This window comes from Phasianus colchicus, chromosome 12, assembly GCF_987193195.1.
Source record: "Phasianus colchicus chromosome 12, bPhaCol1.hap1.1, whole genome shotgun sequence".
Lineage (NCBI taxonomy): Eukaryota > Metazoa > Chordata > Aves > Galliformes > Phasianidae > Phasianus > Phasianus colchicus.
In genome coordinates, this window is record NC_143447.1 from 1,287,119 (window position 1) to 1,305,863 (window position 18,745).

The 18,745-nt window shown below is 44.8% G+C and overlaps 2 protein-coding genes across 5 annotated transcripts in view; both read left to right on the top strand.

Moving 5' to 3' along the window:
• Nucleotides 1-7,677, top strand: part of ZNF592 (zinc finger protein 592) — a 34,566-nt gene extending 26,889 nt beyond the window's left edge. For 3 of the 4 annotated variants that reach the window (XM_090148570.1, XM_090148572.1, XM_090148571.1), the window contains 3 exons: nt 683-795; nt 4,015-4,150; nt 5,439-7,677. In XM_090148570.1, coding sequence (XP_090004696.1) covers nt 683-795; nt 4,015-4,150; nt 5,439-5,948 — 759 coding nt within the window. In that variant the 3' untranslated portion in view covers nt 5,949-7,677. The remainder of the gene's footprint in view (nt 1-682; nt 796-4,014; nt 4,151-5,438) is intronic. The other variant, XM_090148573.1, reaches the window with a different exon arrangement.
• A 170-nt stretch (nt 7,678-7,847) lies between these two features.
• SEC11A (SEC11 homolog A, signal peptidase complex subunit) lies at nt 7,848-17,421 on the top strand. Its single transcript, XM_031616171.2, has 6 exons — nt 7,848-8,007; nt 8,090-8,199; nt 10,744-10,893; nt 15,240-15,359; nt 16,728-16,785; nt 16,940-17,421. Exons 1-6 carry the CDS (start codon nt 7,957-7,959, stop codon nt 16,988-16,990), a joined length of 540 nt encoding a protein of 179 aa, XP_031472031.1. The 5' UTR covers nt 7,848-7,956; the 3' UTR covers nt 16,991-17,421.
• Nucleotides 17,422-18,745: the final 1,324 nt, after the last annotated feature.

Consider the following 18,745-nt stretch of genomic DNA (forward strand, 5'->3'; position numbering starts at 1 on the left):
ATACTGGTTGTGCGCTTAAATATCAAGGAGATTTGGGCAGGGTGAGAGTGCTGAATTTTCCCATCTGAGTTCTGTAAGAGGAGGAAATTTGCCAAATATTTCAGTTCAATACATAATATGTATTCATTGTTTAAGATGATTCTAAATGGAGTGCATGCAGGTGTACAAAGGAGAACAGGAAAAGGAGAAAGCTAGCTACAGGGCAGAGTTTGGTGGGGAGATGTGGGTATCAGGTAAATGGGTAACAGCTGGTACTGTGTGGTGCTCTCTAACATACTGCCCTTTTATTGCACTGAGCTTGGAGAGGAAAGCTGTACTTAACACTGGGTCTTGCCATCTCCTGGGTGAGAATGGACCTTCCCTGAGTGAATTCTGCAGAGTCCTGCAGCAAAATGACCGTACAACAGAAGTGTCTAACGCAATTGCTATCTTAAAAAAAAAAAAAAGAAAAAACAAACAAGCATGTGGCTTAACTAATTTTATAAGACCAGTGCTGTTATTAGCCAACTGCTGGGCTGAATGTAAGTGGAACGCCAAAATTTCAGTTGCCTTTATCAATGGAGGAGGGTGGTTTTGCACCCATGAGGCAAGGTCCAGATGAGCAGCAGGGGAAACTCAGAATAGGGAAGTCAGAGCCTTTTTGTCTCCCTGTTACTGAAAGATAATTCTGTTCTTCTGCTAGGCTATGAAGAGATATCCCTGTCGACAGTGTGAACGCTCTTTTAACGCCTCCAACAGTCTGCGTAGACACATCCGCAACAATCACGATACAGCAAAGAAAGTTTACACTTGCTGGTATGTACTGAATACCACATTTTGAATTTGTACTCAATGACGGGCTAATCTTTCATATTTGGAAGACCTTTGTAATAGATCCATGCCTGTTCATCTCTACAACAGGCTAGAAATGACTGAGGAAGAGTGAGAAGACAAACATTTAAAATGTAAGCAACTTGGTGGCTAAAATAAGTCCTTGGGTTGGACTGCACAACGCCCTTTTGGAAACTTTACCCTAAGTTTGATTTGAAAGCTGCAGGTCCAGCATGACATTTATGTTGCACAGCCTTGTGGAACAGCCAAGAAAACACTGGACCGATCTGCCTGCTACCTTTTACACGAGTAGAAGTGTCTGCACATACTGCAGTGGAGAAAATCTGGATTTGCTTGGAAGGATGTTCCTCAGAGTAGGGAGTAGATTTGGAGACTCCAGATGAGCTGCGTGAATCAGCAGTGAATGAAAATCTTGGCTGGTGAACATATTGTAACTGAGAATACAGTGTCAGTTCAGGACAAAGCCCAGTGCTTACAAAAATACCTCTCCAAATGTTCTTATCTGCTGTTGCAGAATAAGTCATATGCTGAACAGTCACGCAAGCTTAGTTCCTGTCTCAGATTCTGAGACATCTTAAAACAAAATTCAGGCACGTTTGTGTTTGAAGGGATGTTTGCACTGATGTAGGTTAGGGATTTTTTTGTTCAGCTGAAATTCTGTATGAATGCAAGTGTTTCTGAGGAATATGCTGGAATGTGCTATGGATTTTTGCACTTAAATTACTAGAAGTCTGTTTTGAAGTGTACATCCCTGGTGTGCTCTGTTCCTGTGGCCCACGTGGTGAGCCACGGTAGCTTTGAGAAAATGGATGAAGTATTGGCATCATCACCACTGGAGCCTGATAAAAGCAAATTCCCAACGTGTATTTTAGCCAGAATTTCTCAGCTTCCCTTTTCTTGTAACTGCACTGTGACTTGCACCCTCTGCAGGATATGAAGCATTGGTTCCCAGTTTCATTTTGCTTTAACTTTGTGGGTTGTTGGAGTTATGTGCATCTGGTTTGTATAAACGTATTCTCTTTGGATCACTTGGTTTCAGAGTGGGGTGTATCAGAATCAAAATAGCAGGGAAGGAGGATTTTGTGTCAGAATAATGTCCTGGGGTGTGCATTATTTTGTACAAAGCCTAGGATCCAGTTTTTCTGTTACTTTTCAGAACAGCATGCAGCTGTGGATCTATAATTCACCTATGTGTTCATGGGCATGCATTCTTTGCAGCAGAGAAAACTGAGCAACAAATTCCAGTGAATTGTGGTTATGTTTAATTCTCGAGCTTGTAGTTGCTCCTTCTCAAAATCTGCTGATGAGGTCTTAATTGGACAGTAGTTGTGCCCTCTTTAATCATTGTATTTCAGTAAGTCTTTCACTACAATACTCTTCACATTAAGCCTTCTCCTTAAAACACTTGTGGCAATATCTCCAACAGCTGCTCTTTGTTTGGATCTCAGGATTTCTGGTTGGTCTTCCCTTCAGCTAGGTACCTGAGCATGTCTCATTACTGAGCCTTCCTATTAACAGACCCTGCAAATATCAGTCTCAGTGCCTTAACTTTGTGTCACCCTCTACTCCTGGATTTCCCCTTGAAGATCAGAAGCATGAGTAAAATCTATCACTGACCCAATTGTGCAGTATTTCTGTGACTCCAGGTGTGCTGTCTTGTAGTTACTCTCTTGCTTCTAACATTTTGAGCTGTGATTTCCCCTTCTTGCCCTGCCTTGCTTAGATCTCATCCTTGCGTTAACTTTGTAGGGTGAAACCAGTGATGGAGGACTTGCTTAAGCTCCCTCCTGCCAAGTTTGTCACTGATGTAATTAGGAAAGCATCTTTTAGCTATTCACACGAAAAGAATTCCAAATTAGAACAAATTGCAAGGCATTCTCATGTTTTATGCATTTTCCTTCATAATTCACTTGGTTATTGTGCTCAGACCTTGCTCTTATTTTCCCAGTCTTAGGTACGAACTGTCTGGAACACTTGATTTTCAGCATGTTTATTTTTGATAAATACCACTTAATAACCTCTCATCTTGCCTCCTTGAAGGAGAAAAATCCCATCATTATTAAATATTGATTTATCATCTAAGCAATTCCTGTTTAAAAAAAAAAAAAACAGAAATACTCAGTGAGTACATCTGTGTTTTAACATCATTACTGACCGTTGTTTTTCCATCTAGTGGAGAAGCTGGAAGATCAGTAGAAATCTTTTTCTCTCCTGTTAAAAAAGGCCATTGTCTCCCAGATATGCTTCACCCTCGTTGCTGCTTTTCATCCCCTGCTGCCTGTGTTTCAGCTGCAATTTGTGCATTGCAGAGAGGTATGATGTTCCTTGCCTCATCACTCAGGTTGATGCCAAGCTCATGGACCTTCCCCACGTCACACTGGCGGTCAGCAGAAGAGTACAAAGTCAACCTTGGCTTCCCTGATTGCTTTCCGAGTGCTCTTTGCACCTGGCCATGCTACAGAGGGTTGGTTTATGTTCCTGTGAGACCTGGTGCTTATTTCCAGTAGACCTTGGTCATCTGAGAGGGCAAGTTAATAGCTGGCTCTTCCATTTCACATCTCATTTTGAAGCTTCAGTGTCATTTCTGGCAGCTTTTAAATCCTTCTGGGTTTTAATGTATTTACTTCCACATAAATGATGCACTTGTTAGTGCTTTTGACCACATGGGCTGGAAGTTCAGAGGTTTTGTAAGAATTTCAAGTGTGCCATGATAAACAAGGTCTTGTGGATGTGATACTGCACTGGCTGTGGGACCTGCAGGGCTCCTCCTTGTTACACACAAAATGAGGTCTCTCTGTGCATTACTCTCCCAAAAGCTGCTTTTCTCTTGTTCTTTTTTCATCTTGATTACTTACCTTGTGCTTCTGCAGTGTGTATCACAGTGGGCCTGATCTCCAGTCATCCCTGTATTTATTAAGTGCTGTACTGTAAATAATACGTGCCCTACTTTCATTCTTGTTCATCCTTTCTGCGGTAAACTTTTATGGATTTCTGTCAGCGATAATATTTTATTAGTAAAATGGTGATTTCCTGCCTCTTTTGGTAATCTAATAGTACATTACTCTACAACTTCTGTCTCCTATGACACCTATTGGTTTGATGCATAATGAAGAGCTGTTTGGATGAAAGAACGGTCGGGCATTTCCTCTAATAAATTTTCTTTGTTTTGTATTTATTTCCAAGGTACTGCACAGATGAAAATCAGACATTTCCTCAGCCGTTCATGTTGGAGAATCACATCAGTCTCATGCACGGCATCAAAAACCCAGACTTGTCCCAGATGGCCAAAGCAACAGCTCCAGAGAGAGAGATAGCAGAAGTAACTCATACATTTTCATTCAAAAGTAGATGTATCTGGCGAGTAGCTGTCCACATAGGGTAGTAAACGAGTGGTATTTGTGGCAGTAAAGCCCTCTCGCTTTGAAATATGGCAGATTTCCCTCCTATTCTCCAAATTCCATCTAGTTTTTCTAGCAGTGTCATGATCTGAACTGAAAAATGCAGCAGCAGCACTGGGGCAATGCGTCTTGCATTTTTCAAGATGGTTTTGAACATATGGTCCTGTGTTTACTGGCCTTTTTCAGTCCACTTTGCAACCAGAACTAATTTGGCTTTGTTTTTACCCTCATTTTCCCATACCACTGCACACTTTCCTTGAGATATGAGAGTCTGGTACATTTTTTCTGCTTTCTCCCTTGTGTTTTTGTTACTACTTACACAAAGGTTTCTGGTTTAACTCCTACTAGATCTGTTACATATAAGCACTGCATTCCTCCTCAGTGGGACTGTGCCATTTTTTTCTGACAACTGTAACCGTTCAACTGATGTTATTTTGGGTTGGTTTGAAGTGGAAGGTTGGCAGGTTGAGCTCCTTGTTCCAGTTAGTTTAAAAACAGAAGTGATAAGGAAAATCTGTTTCTATTTATCTGTCACCAGTACTGTAGCACTGAGGGATTGCAACCAGGACCTTCCTGTATTTGTGTAGTGATCCCAGGCATGGAGAAAGGGAAATCTGGAATTCTGTGAGCCGGTAGCTGCTCCCCCACGCAGAGCTCTGCACCTGAGAGCTGGCTGCACACCGCTCTAGCTGTGTTTCAGATACAAGCCAAACTGTATGCAAAACAAAGGCTGTGCAATGCTGCTGGATGGGGAGATAACAAAATGACACACAGGGACACGTGATCGAGCCATTCTCATAGGAGGAGACTGCGCTGCAGGATGATGCAGTAGAAGGCATGAGGCAATGAGAGGTGGCATGAAGAAAAAGAGTAGAGGGAAAAATGTTCAGCTTCTCCTTCCCATATTTTTTCTGCCTTGCTAGCTCCTCCCAGAGCTCCCATCTCGCCTTGCAGGACAGCAGTTGACATCCTGCAAATTGTGACAAAGAGCAGAGTAGGCATTGCTGCAACCCCGAAGTGTTTGGGTATCGATAGGAAAGACGATGCAAGGGGAGCCCCTAGGCATGCCATTGTTTAATTTGTAACAAAATACCTATGTGTATTCACCCTCAGATGCCTTCACACGTATGTGTGGGATTTAGCAAACTAAGATGCTTATTCTTCTGTGGGCTCAAACAATGAAGTAACTTGTTAATCTTATTTTTTAAGGCAAGATCTCCAAAGAGGATGGCGACGAACGAGCTGGGTCAGGCAGAGACCGCTGCAGGTTCAGACACACCGCCGGCCAAAAAACTGAAAGCGCATTGGAAATGTGCAAAATGTGGATTTGCAACAGACATCAGTACTGAGTTTCAGGAGCACATACCTCAGCACAAGACAGACAGCTCCACGTATCAGTGCTTGTTCTGCGGCTTGTGTTACACATCTCAAATCTCTCTGAACAGACACCTCTTCATTGTTCACAAAGTAAAAGATGAGGAGGAAGAGGAGGAAGAAGAGGAGGAGGAGGAGGGAGAGGAGGAGAAGCTACAAGCGGAGATGAATGAGAATGGACACGAAGGGTATAATGGTGAGATGAACACTATGGTGGAAGAAGAAAGCCTGGAATGCAAAGAGTGCAAAACTGACTCAGCTCTTTGTGAGCACAGGCAGACGTGTTGTGTGGAGGGTCCTCGTAGCACCTCTCAGAACAATCATTCGAAGTCTATTAAGACTTAAAAGCAAAACAAAAACTTTTTGCTCTGTTGGGGCTTTTTCTTTGGGGGTTTTTACTCAAAATACTCGGTGGGGATGGGGCAAATCATTGAAATGTTCTGTTGATTTCTTGGGATAGACGTTGCTTTCCGTTAACTTCCATTTGTAAGGGAAATTTGGAAAAGAAAAATACCCTGCCATTACATCCTGAGCACTAACTCTCTGCCAGCTCAGAGAGTTGAAAAGGGAAAGCAGGGCGAGAATCCTCCCTGGAGCTTGTCCAGCTCCTGAGGGTCAAGGAGCACTTTCTGCAGCTGCAGTTCCCTGAAGATGAGCTTTCCTCCCTTGAGTGCACTGCTTCAGCCTCTGCCCACAGACTCAGCCTTGCCTTCCCCATCTCCCTTTCTGTCTCCTTCTATTTATGACTTACTTTTCCCATTCTGCCTTTGTTTCATTCATGTTAATTCATAATGCTGTCTCAGCAAAGCGTGTGTGTTAGGGTTGTGCTGGCCGATCCAAGATTGTCTGTGTTTAATGGGACAGGCCTGAGTTGTACTCAAGCTTGCATTTAATTTACTACTTTAGTAACAGTCATGTTTTCCGAAAGGTAATTTAATGAAGCATCGTGATTCTTAATCACCCGGAAACAGAATTTTGTAGCCCCTTTTGGGAGAGCACAACCACCATGACGGAGGTGGGTGGGTACAGCACTTCTCTCTGCATTAGGGCATCACGGTCCAAAAACAAGAACTTCTCACCAAGGCCTGTAGGGTCCTGGCAGGGAGGTGATGGGGTCCCACAAGGCTGGTGGGGCTGGAAAGCTGCTGTCCCAGTGGCAGCGCTGCTGCCCTCCTGCCTCAGCTTTCCATATTCCTTTGGAGACGTTTATGTCCACGTAGTCATATTGACTCTGTCCGTGCCGTTTCCTCATCGTTCCCCCAACACACCTTTCATGTAATATAATTATCTTCCATACTTTTTTTTTATGTTGAGCCAGAATCCCGCTAGTTATTGTTTACTATGACAATGTTTAAATAATTTAAGAACTATTTATCTTATTGCATATGAATTGCTCACTTTCTTGTCTCAATGTGTTTTGATACAAACAGTTTGGACTCTTTGTATTTTTTGATACTGTGTACATTAGCCTAGGGAATGTTTTACAAGGTAGCCTATGTAGAGTAACAATAGCAGGGGACACTCCCAAGCCATCATATATCTATTTAATCTGCAGTGGCATTTGTGCCTTGCTATAATGTTTACTTCAAAGTATTTCAAATAAAAGCATCCAACAGTGCTCCTGGTGCTGCGTGCTTGCCGAGGGACGGGAGGTGACTGGAGCTGAAAGGACAGCCGAGCTGGCACGGGTAGGGACACAGCACAGGGGCTCCTGCCTGCCATCTCCTCCCTGTCACCACCCGTCCCCTCCTCCTGCCAGCATCTCCTTCCTGTCCCCTCCATCTCCTTGCCGTCATCTTCTGACCCTTCCAAGTGGGCTGCGTTGGTTCTGTTGAAGGGGCCTGCAGGGCCGGAGGAGGGCTATGAAGACGGGCTGAGGAGCTGGGGGCGTTCAGCCCGGGGAAGAAAAGGCTGCGGGGAGCCTCGTTGCGGCCTTCCAGGACTGGAGGGGAGCTCACAAACAAACAGGAGGAGAGCAGCTTTGTACGCAGGCAGACAGCAATAACGGGACGAGCGGGAACGGCTTTAAACGAACAGAGAGGACGCTGAGGTGCGGTGTGAGGAGAACACCGTGACACGGAGGCGGCGAGGCGCCGGCACCGCTGCCCAGAGCTGTGCTGCCCCGTCCCTGCGGTGCCGAGGACACGGGCGGGCCCCGGGCAGCCCGCGGCAGGGCCGGGATCCCATGATTCTCCGGTCCCCCCTCCCACCATCACCCCCCGTCGGTTCCGTCCCCGCTCCGCCGCCCCCTTCCGCTGCCGCTCCCACTTTCCCCGGGCGGGGCGGGGCCGGAAGCGGCCGAGCGCGCGGACGGAAGCGGAAGTGGCGCGGGGCCGCCGCCGTGGTGCCCGCGATGCTGTCGCTGGACTTTCTGGACGATGTGCGGCGCATGAACAAGCGGCAGGTGCGCGGCGGGGCGGGCGGAACCGGGCACACGCGGATCCCGGCCGAGCCTGACCCCGCCGCCCCCTTCTCCTCCCTCCCAGCTCTACTACCAGGTGCTGAACTTCGGCATGATCGTCTCGTCCGCCCTCATGATCTGGAAGGGGCTGATGGTGGTGACGGGCAGCGAGAGTCCCATCGTGGTGGTGCTGAGGTAAAGGCGCGGCCGTAGCGCTGGCGGTGGGTGCGGTGCGGCTGGGACACGGACGCGGCCGTGGTTTGGCGATGGCGGTGGCTGGGGGTCCGGCGATCTGGAGGATGCTCTCTAGAGACGTGGCCCCTGCGTCCACCCAGCTGCCAGGTCCTGGTTGGGCAAAGCCTTTCTAAGGATCTCCAGTCTCAGTGGAAGATGGGGGAGAGGATGAAATGCCCGCAGGGAGGAGATGGGCACTGCTGAGTGGTGCCGGTGGCAGGACAAAAGGTGCCGGGCACAAACTGGAAAGCGGGAGGTTCTGTCTGACCAGCAGCCAGCACAGTGTGAGCGACAGAGAGCTGGCACAGGCTGCCCAGAGGGGCTGCGGAGCCTCTGTCTGTGGGGATGTTCAGAAGCCACCTAGATGTGAGCACTTTCTCTGGGTGTCTGTGCTGAGCCAGATGGACCCAGGGCTCCCCTCCAACCTCATCTGTTTGATGGCTCTGTGAAGCAGGAAGGCAAAACTTACCACCCTGTGTAAAAATAGCATCTCTTTCTGTCAGCTGTCAAATATGTATGTTACAGGGGTGGTCCTGAAGGAGGGACAGAGAAGGAACTAAAGGACATCAAAGAGCTCAATCCAAGTGCTCTTGAGTTCTGTCAGACCTCGTGGAAAAACACTTGGCAGCGTGGGTGAAGCATGGGAAAGGAAGGCCTTGAAGCAGGAGGCCTGGCACCAGTGGTGGACACACTGCTTGGGGCATCACTGCTGCATGAAAGCAGTGTTTGTGGCAGGGCTCGCCTTGTCACTGAGATTGCAGCACAGCCCACTGTAGAGGCCATAGCAGCAGAGCATTGCAGCACAGTTACCTCCTGTTTTCCTCTCTTGTTGCTGCTGTGTGAGTGGTCGAAGAATGCAGTGAATCTCAATTAATGAACAAAGAGGTTGACGTCTTTGAGATGCTAGCAAATAAATTCTTACAGGGAAGAATTTATTTTTTTTTTTAAATAGGACCTGGCTTGCCACTACTAATGAGCGTTATTACGTGTTATGTTGCATCCTCACATATCCATTAACTGTGTTTTTCACAGCTACTTTTTTTTTTTTTTTCCCCTGGTCTTCTAGCAAGCTAGGAGAAAGGGAGCTCCAGCCATAGCCTCATACACGTGTGGTTGTGTAAGATGAATAAGTATACAGATGTTGTAAAGTATTGGATGATCAATAAGTATACAGAGAAGTTAGGCTAGTAAGATTATGACATTGAAAAAGACAGTCAGAAATAAATGGAAAGTGCTCACCAGTGTTGTAGGCTTACAAGAAACCCCACAACAAGCAATTTTCAGAGATCCTTCCTTAGTGGCAGTCAGCCCTTAAATGGGGTCCAGGAGAGGTGGAACCAGCCTCCACCCTTTCTGATCACACAGCTGAATTGCCTTCACCTGTGCTCCTGTAGCTGACTCAGTGCTCCCCTCAGGTGGTCGATCAGAGGTTCAGGCCATGATCCAACAGTTCCCTGAAAATAAGGGATATCACCATAACTGGATAAGTTTCAGATGTGTGTAGCCTCACAAAAGCATGATGCCATGAGGACCACACTCATGGTATGCCCTACTTGTGTCCTCCTCCTTTCTGGGACAGATTCCTCCTGGTGGAGTTCTTGGGCAGTGACTGGGTGCAGGCACGGCCGGGTGCTGTGTGGGTATCACACGCGTCCTGTTCTGTGGCTGCTTTGGCCTTTCAGTGCATTTTTACACCAGTGTTAATTACTACATGCCATTTAACAAGGCTCAAAAAGAAAAGATTTAGAAGCAAGTGGCACTCTTGATGGATCTCTTGAAGTTCAGGGGAGATGTTTTGCTCTGCTCTTCCCAGTGAGTATGACGTGGGCCCTTAGGTCACATCCTCTCTTCTTATCTCCTGAACAGCAGCTTATCTACTGTCTTGAGATAAAACAGTGAAAGTTCATTGTTTCCTGTTGTATTGCATTATTTATTTGAAATTAGGAAGGTTAAGTATTTGATAACAGTTGCCATTTACAAGACAGGAGAAAAACAACTTGAATAGCAGTGCCTGAAATGAATTAATAGTTAAGCAGTGCGATGAATCACAATAACAAATTTTTAGCACACACGTCTGTTTGTTCCAGATGGGAACATAAGAGCCTGTGTGTTTTCAGCACTTTGTTCTCAAGGACCATCTATCTACCTGTGAAAAAATAAAATGCAAAAGCTCCCTTCCCACCACTGCAGTACTGCCAGCATAGCACAATGAATTCAGTGCTTGTAGAGACGATGCTGCTCGTTGCCAGCCTTGTTATGAGGAAGAGAGCATCATGACTTCCCTGTTGGTATGATTTTAACCCTCCCCACTGGCACTGATCTAGTATAGTGATAGAAAATCGAAATGGAGTAGGGGTTAGACACATGCCAGTTCTCCAAGTCTTGCCATTATCTTAGGCATTCTTCTTTAAAGATACTGCAAGCTTTCTCTTAAAAGTCTATAAACGGTGAAGCCTGATTCTCAGTGTTTAAATATTGCTTAATTGTTCCTCTTCTCTTTTTCAGTGGAAGCATGGAGCCTGCATTTCACAGAGGAGATCTCCTGTTCCTAACGAACCGAATTGAAGATCCAATCAGAGTGGGAGAAATTGTGGTCTTTCGGATAGAAGGAAGGGAAATTCCTATAGTCCATCGTGTCCTGAAAATTCACGAGAAGTATGTTAAGAATTTGGGGGGCTTCTATTGCATTGGTGAATTAATTGTCTTTTTCCTTATCTCCTTGGTTAAGTGAATGGTTGGAACTTCATTTAAGAGATATCCAAGTGCTGTAGGAAGTAACGTCAAAATTTCCAACAGTCCAGATCTATCCCCTTTGGTTTCCTTATGAAGATCAGCTGCTTGGGAATCAGAGTTCCCAAGCTGGGAAGTCTGTCCCGGTATCCTGAACTCACTGTGTCACATAGCATCTCCTGTCATTTCCATCCCAAATTGCCTCGTAACTTTGCTGCATTGTCTCCTCTAAGTATGGCTACAGTGGGTGTGTTAAGTGACTACTGAAGTAGAACTTTATGCGTGAAGAGCATTTTCAGCACAGCGTGCACTATTGTAAATTTTGAGAGAGCTAACCAGGGGAAGGGTTTTTTTGTAGTTTTCTTCTCAGTAGGAATCATTATAGCATCGTTATATTCAGAGTGTCTAGATGGACTGCACTGTCCTTGTACAATTTGTATTCAAAATGTTGAGCAGTGTGTGTATCTGAAGAAGAATTGAAAAAAACAGTCATTCTGGTTTGATTGCTGAACAGGGTTTGATTTTCCAAGCAAGACTTTCTCTTCAGTTGTGAGCCTTCTTATTTGTTTGTTCTGAAGCAATTGGGACTGCTCAAGGCCAGCAGTCAGTGGGGATAAGAGCCAGCCCTGTGAGAGATGTGAGTGAAAGCTAAACCTTGAACTGAATCCCTGTCTCTTCATGCCAGAAGAGCTGGCATACTGAGAAGAGAGCTGAATGGGTAACCTCATTCAACCTTTGAATGGGGTCTCAGCATCTTTTTGCTGAGTAAATAAGGAAATGAACTGGAGATGTACCAAGGCTCAGAGATCCATTTCTAGATTTAATGAATCACTTGCATTGTATGTAAAGGTGGCATTCAGGAGTTATCAAAGAATAGAATGCTTGGGTTGGAAAGGACCTCCAAGATCGCAAGCTCCAACCCCCCTGCCACAGGCAGGGTGGTCAACTTCCATATCTAATAGTAGACCAGGCTGCCCAGGGCCCCCTCCAACCTGGCCTTGAACACCTCCAGGGATGAGGCATTCACTGGGTTGCTGTAAACCAATGAGGTTGAAGGGATAGAGGTTCTCTCTCAAGCATTTGTGGCAGCCACAGCTGTTGGAATATGTAGACTGCCCTCCTGACCCAATTCAAGCTCAACCAGCTTCATGCTCATCAGTAGTTCAGCTGAAATCCTGACTGCAAGAATGTTGTAGGCATAGCAGATTGTTTGCTGTACAGATTGATTCTACACCCAGAATCTGTCGTGGGTTAGTTGTTTTTCAAAGTGTTGGTTCCTGATAGTTTTAATTTTAAAAAGAAGGTTGGTATAGGCAGTAAATCTGCTATCAAACACTGTGCACACGCTTTTTGAGATGTCTTGGGAACTCTTTTAAGTGAAACACTACTTTCCTTCTCCCCTGTTGCATGCAAAAGTCTCATCTGGGCTCCAGTGCTGCTGCTCGGACTGGTGATTGAAGAGGTAAGAAAAGTCAGGGTGTTCTCTGTCTGCTTTCAGCCAGTTTTTGGGAAGGAGGAGCAGAAACATGCTCTCAGTGTAACAATTTGTCTCCAGACATTCTTTACCCTGCTTTTGCTTGGCTTTATCTCAACACTAGGTATCCAGTGCTTTTTTTTTTTTTTTTTTAAGTGGAATCATTGTACCGATCCTAGATTTTGTGAAGTCAAGCCATTCTTCAGTATTTTTGATTGCATTAAAAAAAAAAAGAAGACAAACCCAAACTTGATCGTTACGTTAGTAAAGATGAAACCAAAAAATGAGTACTGTGACCTGAAGCTGAGCACTGGAAGCAGCTCATACTTTGAGGTATCAGTTGCTTCTCTCGTTGGTTGAAGAATATTTTTCTGGTGGTGGTTCTGAATTCAGGAATTTCCTCTGGATGGCCAGAGTCCAGTTTGCTTCTGTAGTTACGGGCTGAGAATGAAAATAGTGAAAAGACTTTGTGAAAGCTAACAGGAATGTCAAAATGATGAAAAGCAGAATAGCCTGTTGTCCACAGTTTTGTGGCAAGTGGGGCTCCAGTTCACATCTGTATCATTTCAATGAGAAAAGCTTTTTCTACTTGCTAGCTTTTTCTTCATTGTTCAGAATGAAATGGGGTTTGCTCCTTATTACAAAACAGTCTGCCATCCTAATTGGTGCAGTGGTTGTGCAGGAGACCCAGGCTGGTTTTCATTTCACCTTTCAAACAGCAGAGCAACTCTGCTGTGGGCTTCTCACACAGGTTTATGATACAGCATGGAAACAGTTCAGTATGATGGTGTGCTCCTTACACCATCAGTCTTCAGAAATGAAACTCCATTATCTGTGCCTTTGGGTATCTCTGTCTTTTCCTAGACTCTGTAAGTAAGCTGCTGGGTTTTTGCCATTTCCATACTGTGAGCCAGATGTGCTTTGAAGAGAGATCTGTTCTATTTTTTTTCCCTCCTTTTCCCTTCCAAGGCTCTCCTATCATGTAACACAGGTTGTTGTTTGGCTGTGATGAAAACAGCAGGGGCTCTGAGGATCCGAATGCTTTCCCGTACAATACTTGACCTGTTGTTTCTCTGAGGAAGCCAACAGAATTGAGCAACAGGAATGCTCCTGCTTGGCATCTGCCTCCAGATACCACAGGGAGGCAGGGGGAATGGCCATTCCCCAGGCAGAGGCACACTACTTTGAAACAAGCATTGCTAGTTGTCCATCCAGCCAGGTGGAAATGCCTGGAGAAGGGAGAAGAGAGCAAAACATAATGTGTAAAGCCAGAGCAAGACAGCACTGTTTCTAGGTCAGAGCAACGGTTCAGCTACTCCTGGATCCTGGTTCTGATGAGCTAACTAAGGAAGAATTAGTTAAAGGAAGAATTAAATTAGAAGAAATTAAAGAGTAAAGGGAATGAAAGAATTAAAGATTAAAGAGAATGTACAGTGATAATTTCCCTGCTTTCTGTAAATTATGGTTTCGAGCAAGAAGTGATAGTCTGTATTAATAGCCCCATTTTCATTTTGATGTGGGTATCTGGTCACTTACTGATGTCATGCTTTGCCATCCAAAATACTTTGTCATTGAGACATAGTTCAGCTTGTACCTGTTACCTCTGGTTTTGCTTGGTGGCATCTGGGTGTTGTATGAGAAGAGGCAGTAAAAAGCTGTTTGTAGCTCTTGTCACTTACATGGAACAGCTGTCTTATCTCCTGTCAGTTCTCTTGTTTCCAGGCTGAAGAGCTTTGTTCTTTTCTTTGTATAGAAGTGGTTCTGGACGTTATTAACCATTTCTGAACCTTGGCCAGGTCTTCTCTCCAAAAAGGATGTAGAGTGTTCAGAGCTGTACAAAGCATTCAAGATGTAGGCACATCCTGAGTTTATGTCGTGTCATAAGGGGATTGTTTGTTCTATTTTGTCCCTCTTTCCTAATAATTTCTGTGTTTCAGCTTGTCCCTGACCACTGCTGACTAGAACTGTTTGCTTTAACCCCACAGCCTCATTTTCATAGAATCACAGAATGGCTTAAGTTGGAGGGGACTTTAAAGATCACCTAGTTCCAACCCCTCTGCCATGGACAGGGCTGCCAGCCACTAGATCAGGCTGCCCAGGATCCCATCCAACCTGGCCTTAAATGCCTTCAGGGTTGGGACATCCACAGCCTCTCTGGGTAATCTGTTCCAGTGCCTTGGTACCCTCTGAGTGAAGATTTCTCACCTAAATCTCCTTTGTTTTAGTTTAAAGCCATTCCTTGCCCTATCACTGACAGACCATATAAAGTCAGTTCTCCTCCTGTTTGTGAGCTCCCCTCCAGTGCTGGCAGGCCGCAGTGAGGTCTCCCCGTAGCCTTCTCTTCCCCAGGCTGAACACCCCCAGCTCCTCAGCCCGTCTCCATAGCAGAGGTGCTGCAGCCCTCACAGCATCTCCGTGCCCTCCTCTGCCCCACTCCATTTTGGATGGTAGTACAGACCCCAGAACACAATATAATGCAAGATGGGCATTGACGCAAGAGAGGTCAAATGCATAGTCACAGTAGCTGAACTTTCACTGGAAACGACTGGTTCTGTTCTTATTCTGTTCTTAAACTGTTCAGGAAAGCTTGCCTGGGGCCAGAATTCATTCTTCTGTTTGCATTATTTTCCCCAAACACAGTGTTCCTTCCTCTGCATTCAACAGTTTCCCTCTTTCATTCTGCTTGAACATCTAGGATGTATTTGCTTCTAGTATCTTTGTGTTAGTCTCAACATGCTAATTCTAGGACAGCTTTTAAGAAGTTCTTTGACTTATCTTTCTAACTTATCTTTGCCAGGCAAAACGGCGACATCAAATTTTTGACAAAGGGAGACAATAATGCTGTGGATGACAGAGGGCTGTACAAACGAGGGCAGCACTGGCTGGAGAAAAAGGACGTAGTAGGACGAGCAAGAGGGTAAGTGGAGTTGAGAAAGATGCAGCTTTTTGTATTGCTCTTCCCCAATGCTGCCTGTTAATCCCCCTCTCCCAATGAGCTCCCCACTGGGTTTTTGTGACCTGAATGGAAGTATTTCAAATGGTACCAGGGAGAGTTAAAAGACAAATGTAGTTGTGTTCTGAGCTTGGCCCAAGTGAAGGCATCAAGCTGTGAGCTGCATTGTGAGATTTTGATGCTGAACAGACACCAGTGCAAAGGCAGTGCCTGCTCAGGCATTAAGGCACGATGAGAATATGTGTCAAAATTATTTTTGCAAGTCACAGTCCTTCCAGGCAAGAGAGATCTGAATTTCTAATGTGGAACCCCTGTGTTCACAATAAGGCTCTTAAGTGGTGCAGGTTATCATCAGAGCTATTAGAGGCCTGAGAGCCTACTTGCTCAATAATTCCTTCCTTATGGGAGGAAACAACCACCAGTGTCCAATCTCCACAGCTTGCTTGACTCCTTTTTGTTGAAGTTGTCCTTCTTCCTGAGGACCTTCTTTCGATTAGACAGGACAGCTCAAGTACCCAAATGTAATTTAAGCTTCATCTTCCTGATAATCACACACACATACACAAAATCTCTCGATTAAGCATTTTTTTGTATTCCAAATCACGCATAAGAATGTCACTTTAATTAACCATGAAGAGTGTTAGAGTAATTGGAAATAGATAGCTGACTCTTGGCTCGTTTAGATTTTGCTCTTCTCTATAGCAGTTTCTAAGGACCCTATGAGCTATACTGTTTCCATGCTGATTTTGTCTATCCCAAGGCAGCTCCACAGCCATTCACTTATTTTGAATTAACTCTTTGCAAACTGGGTACTGATTGCCACTTCCTTCCTCTCAAGAGAATAAGCTGGTTTTACACCAGTGTTTTATTCCCAGTGGTTATGGCTAGAAACATGTTGGCACCTGGCTGGAGGTTCACTGTGCTGAATGAAGCTGGGGAAGCAGGATAAACAACAATCTGCAGGTGGTGGCAGTTTAATTTGGTTCAGTTCCCTTGCAGCATGCCATGCATAATGAGTGATTTGACTCTCCCTGTTTGATGCAGAGGAACGTGACTTTTGGACAGGCCTCTACTCCTTTTGCAGTGGCCCTCAGGAAAGCCAGCCTGGTTGAAGATGCAAGCACTGGCTGAAGCAGATCATCTTTTCCTAGCACTGCTGAATTAGGTCAGATTGCTGTAAGGCACCATTGGGCCTTGAGCGCCAAGAACCTATAAGGTTGATGCTGACATAGGAAAAAATCACCAGTTACACTAGTAGAGGTTGTGTGCATCCTTGAATACTCTTCTTTTATTTATTTATTTTTTTTAATAATAGAATTTTTATTCTTGTAGGTTTGTGCCCTACATTGGAATAGTGACCATCTTAATGAATGATTACCCAAAATTTAAGGTAAGAGTTCTTTCATTTTCTCCCCCACCAGCTAAAATTACTTTATGAGAACTTTGCATGCTCAGGCAGAATTGTTTGCCCAGTACTTCTGATTCTGTTTCTGCATCTTTAGAGGTGAGTGTGCACTCTTTGTCTCTTCTGCTTTGTCTTACAGTATGCAGTCCTCTTTCTACTGGGTTTATTTGTGCTGGTCCATCGAGAGTAGCCTGTTGCACTGAAGTACATAGTGAAGATTCCATGGATTTTGTAGATTAATGTTTTAAGTAGAAGATGATGGTCCGATGTGCCGGGAGGAAGAAGAAAACGTACATTTCAAAGCTTCTTGCCAGTTTGGGTTTATTTTGTTTTTTACTGCCTAAGGGCGAATGTTTGTCACAGTATTTCCAATGGTTTGTCACATTTTAGCATTTTTAGTGAGGTTTTTTATATTAAAACTTTAAGCCAAACTGTTCAGTGTTTGTACTTTGAAGCTGAGCTTCCTCTCCAAGTGCCTATAGGACTGTGTCCTTTAAGTCTGTGCCTCCACTAGGCAAATGTGACCTCTCCCCGTTCTGACTGAACTGTCAAATGGTGATCTGTGGAGGTAATGTTTTTTTTCCAATTTAGAACTGGAATAAAGATTTTACATCTTGCCCAGCATCTTGCCACATTCTTCATTATTGCCCAGCCTCGTTGCCCAGTTTCCCTGGGGAGGGGGTAGGCTCTGTCATTGCAAGTGGACTCCTAGAGCCCAGTGAATTGACTTGTCCTCCCCTTACAGAGTAGCAGCTGCTCCTGCTCCTTTCTTTCTGAAGAGTAAGCAGTCCCGAGCTGTAGATCCATTCAATATTTCTGTGTTCCTGTAAATCACACTGAAATAATCTGCTTCAGGGCTGCAAGGTGTTTTGGGCAGAAGATGGCAAAGGATTACTTTGAACACAAACATTCAGTGCTGCCCTTTGATTTGAGATGGGAAACATCCCATCTCAACAGCTGTTTGGCATGGATGATTTAGTAGGATGCAATATTTTTTAGTATTTTTAGATTTTAGTAGGATGCAATTAGGTTTTTTTAGGTTGGCTTTTTTTTTTTTTTTTTTTTTTTTTTTTGCATTTTGGAAAAAGGATCAGTGTGCCCCTAGCTGGCCACATCTTACAGCTCATGTGGAAGCTACTTTTTGTCCAAACCCCCACTGCCTGGAGGTTTTAAAGAAGCCGCCTCTCATCACCACATGCAGCAGCTTGTTTTGTGAGCTTCTTGGTCTGGTTAGCAATCTTGTTTGCATAGAAGTGGTGTCAGAGGAGAATTTAAGACACAAGGCAGAAGCTCTGAAGTATCTGCCTCTACACACTTCTACTGATTGTTGATCATTGTAACTTACATCCATGCTGTCTGTGCTGACTAGTGGAAAGATTTTACCTCCCCTTCATTAGGGCAAATCTTCACAAGAACAGGCACTGGGATCATGGTGCCTTTGCTGCTTCCAGCTGAGGCTGCCTGACCCTTCTTGTGCAGTTGTCTCTGGTTGTGTTGCTTGGCAGCAGGAACCAAGCTGTCCCTGCCTGTGCTGTCCCAGGATTGACAGCTTTTCTCTTGATCTTGCAAAACCTACCAGCAGTTCAAGGCCACCATGTGTTACTTCAGTTGCATTTCACTGCATCCTCTATTCATGACTGCTCCCAAATTGCCCAGCAACAGGGATTATTCAAGATGATTACTGCTGTCACACACTCAGCTTGTGTAGGGGAAAGCAGTCCGGAATGGCAAAGACAAAACCTCATTTATTTTCTATTTTTCGCTTCTTGCATATTTACCTTGTTAGACTTGTGCAATCTACAGAGGTCCATGAAGCCATTTTGTTTAACACTCAGCAGCTGTGCTGACCTGCAGTATCTCTATCTGAACAGATCCAGTGGGTTTAACTGCATGGTTTGTTGCCTCAGTAGAATCATAGAATCCTTAGATCTATTCCCTTTGAGAA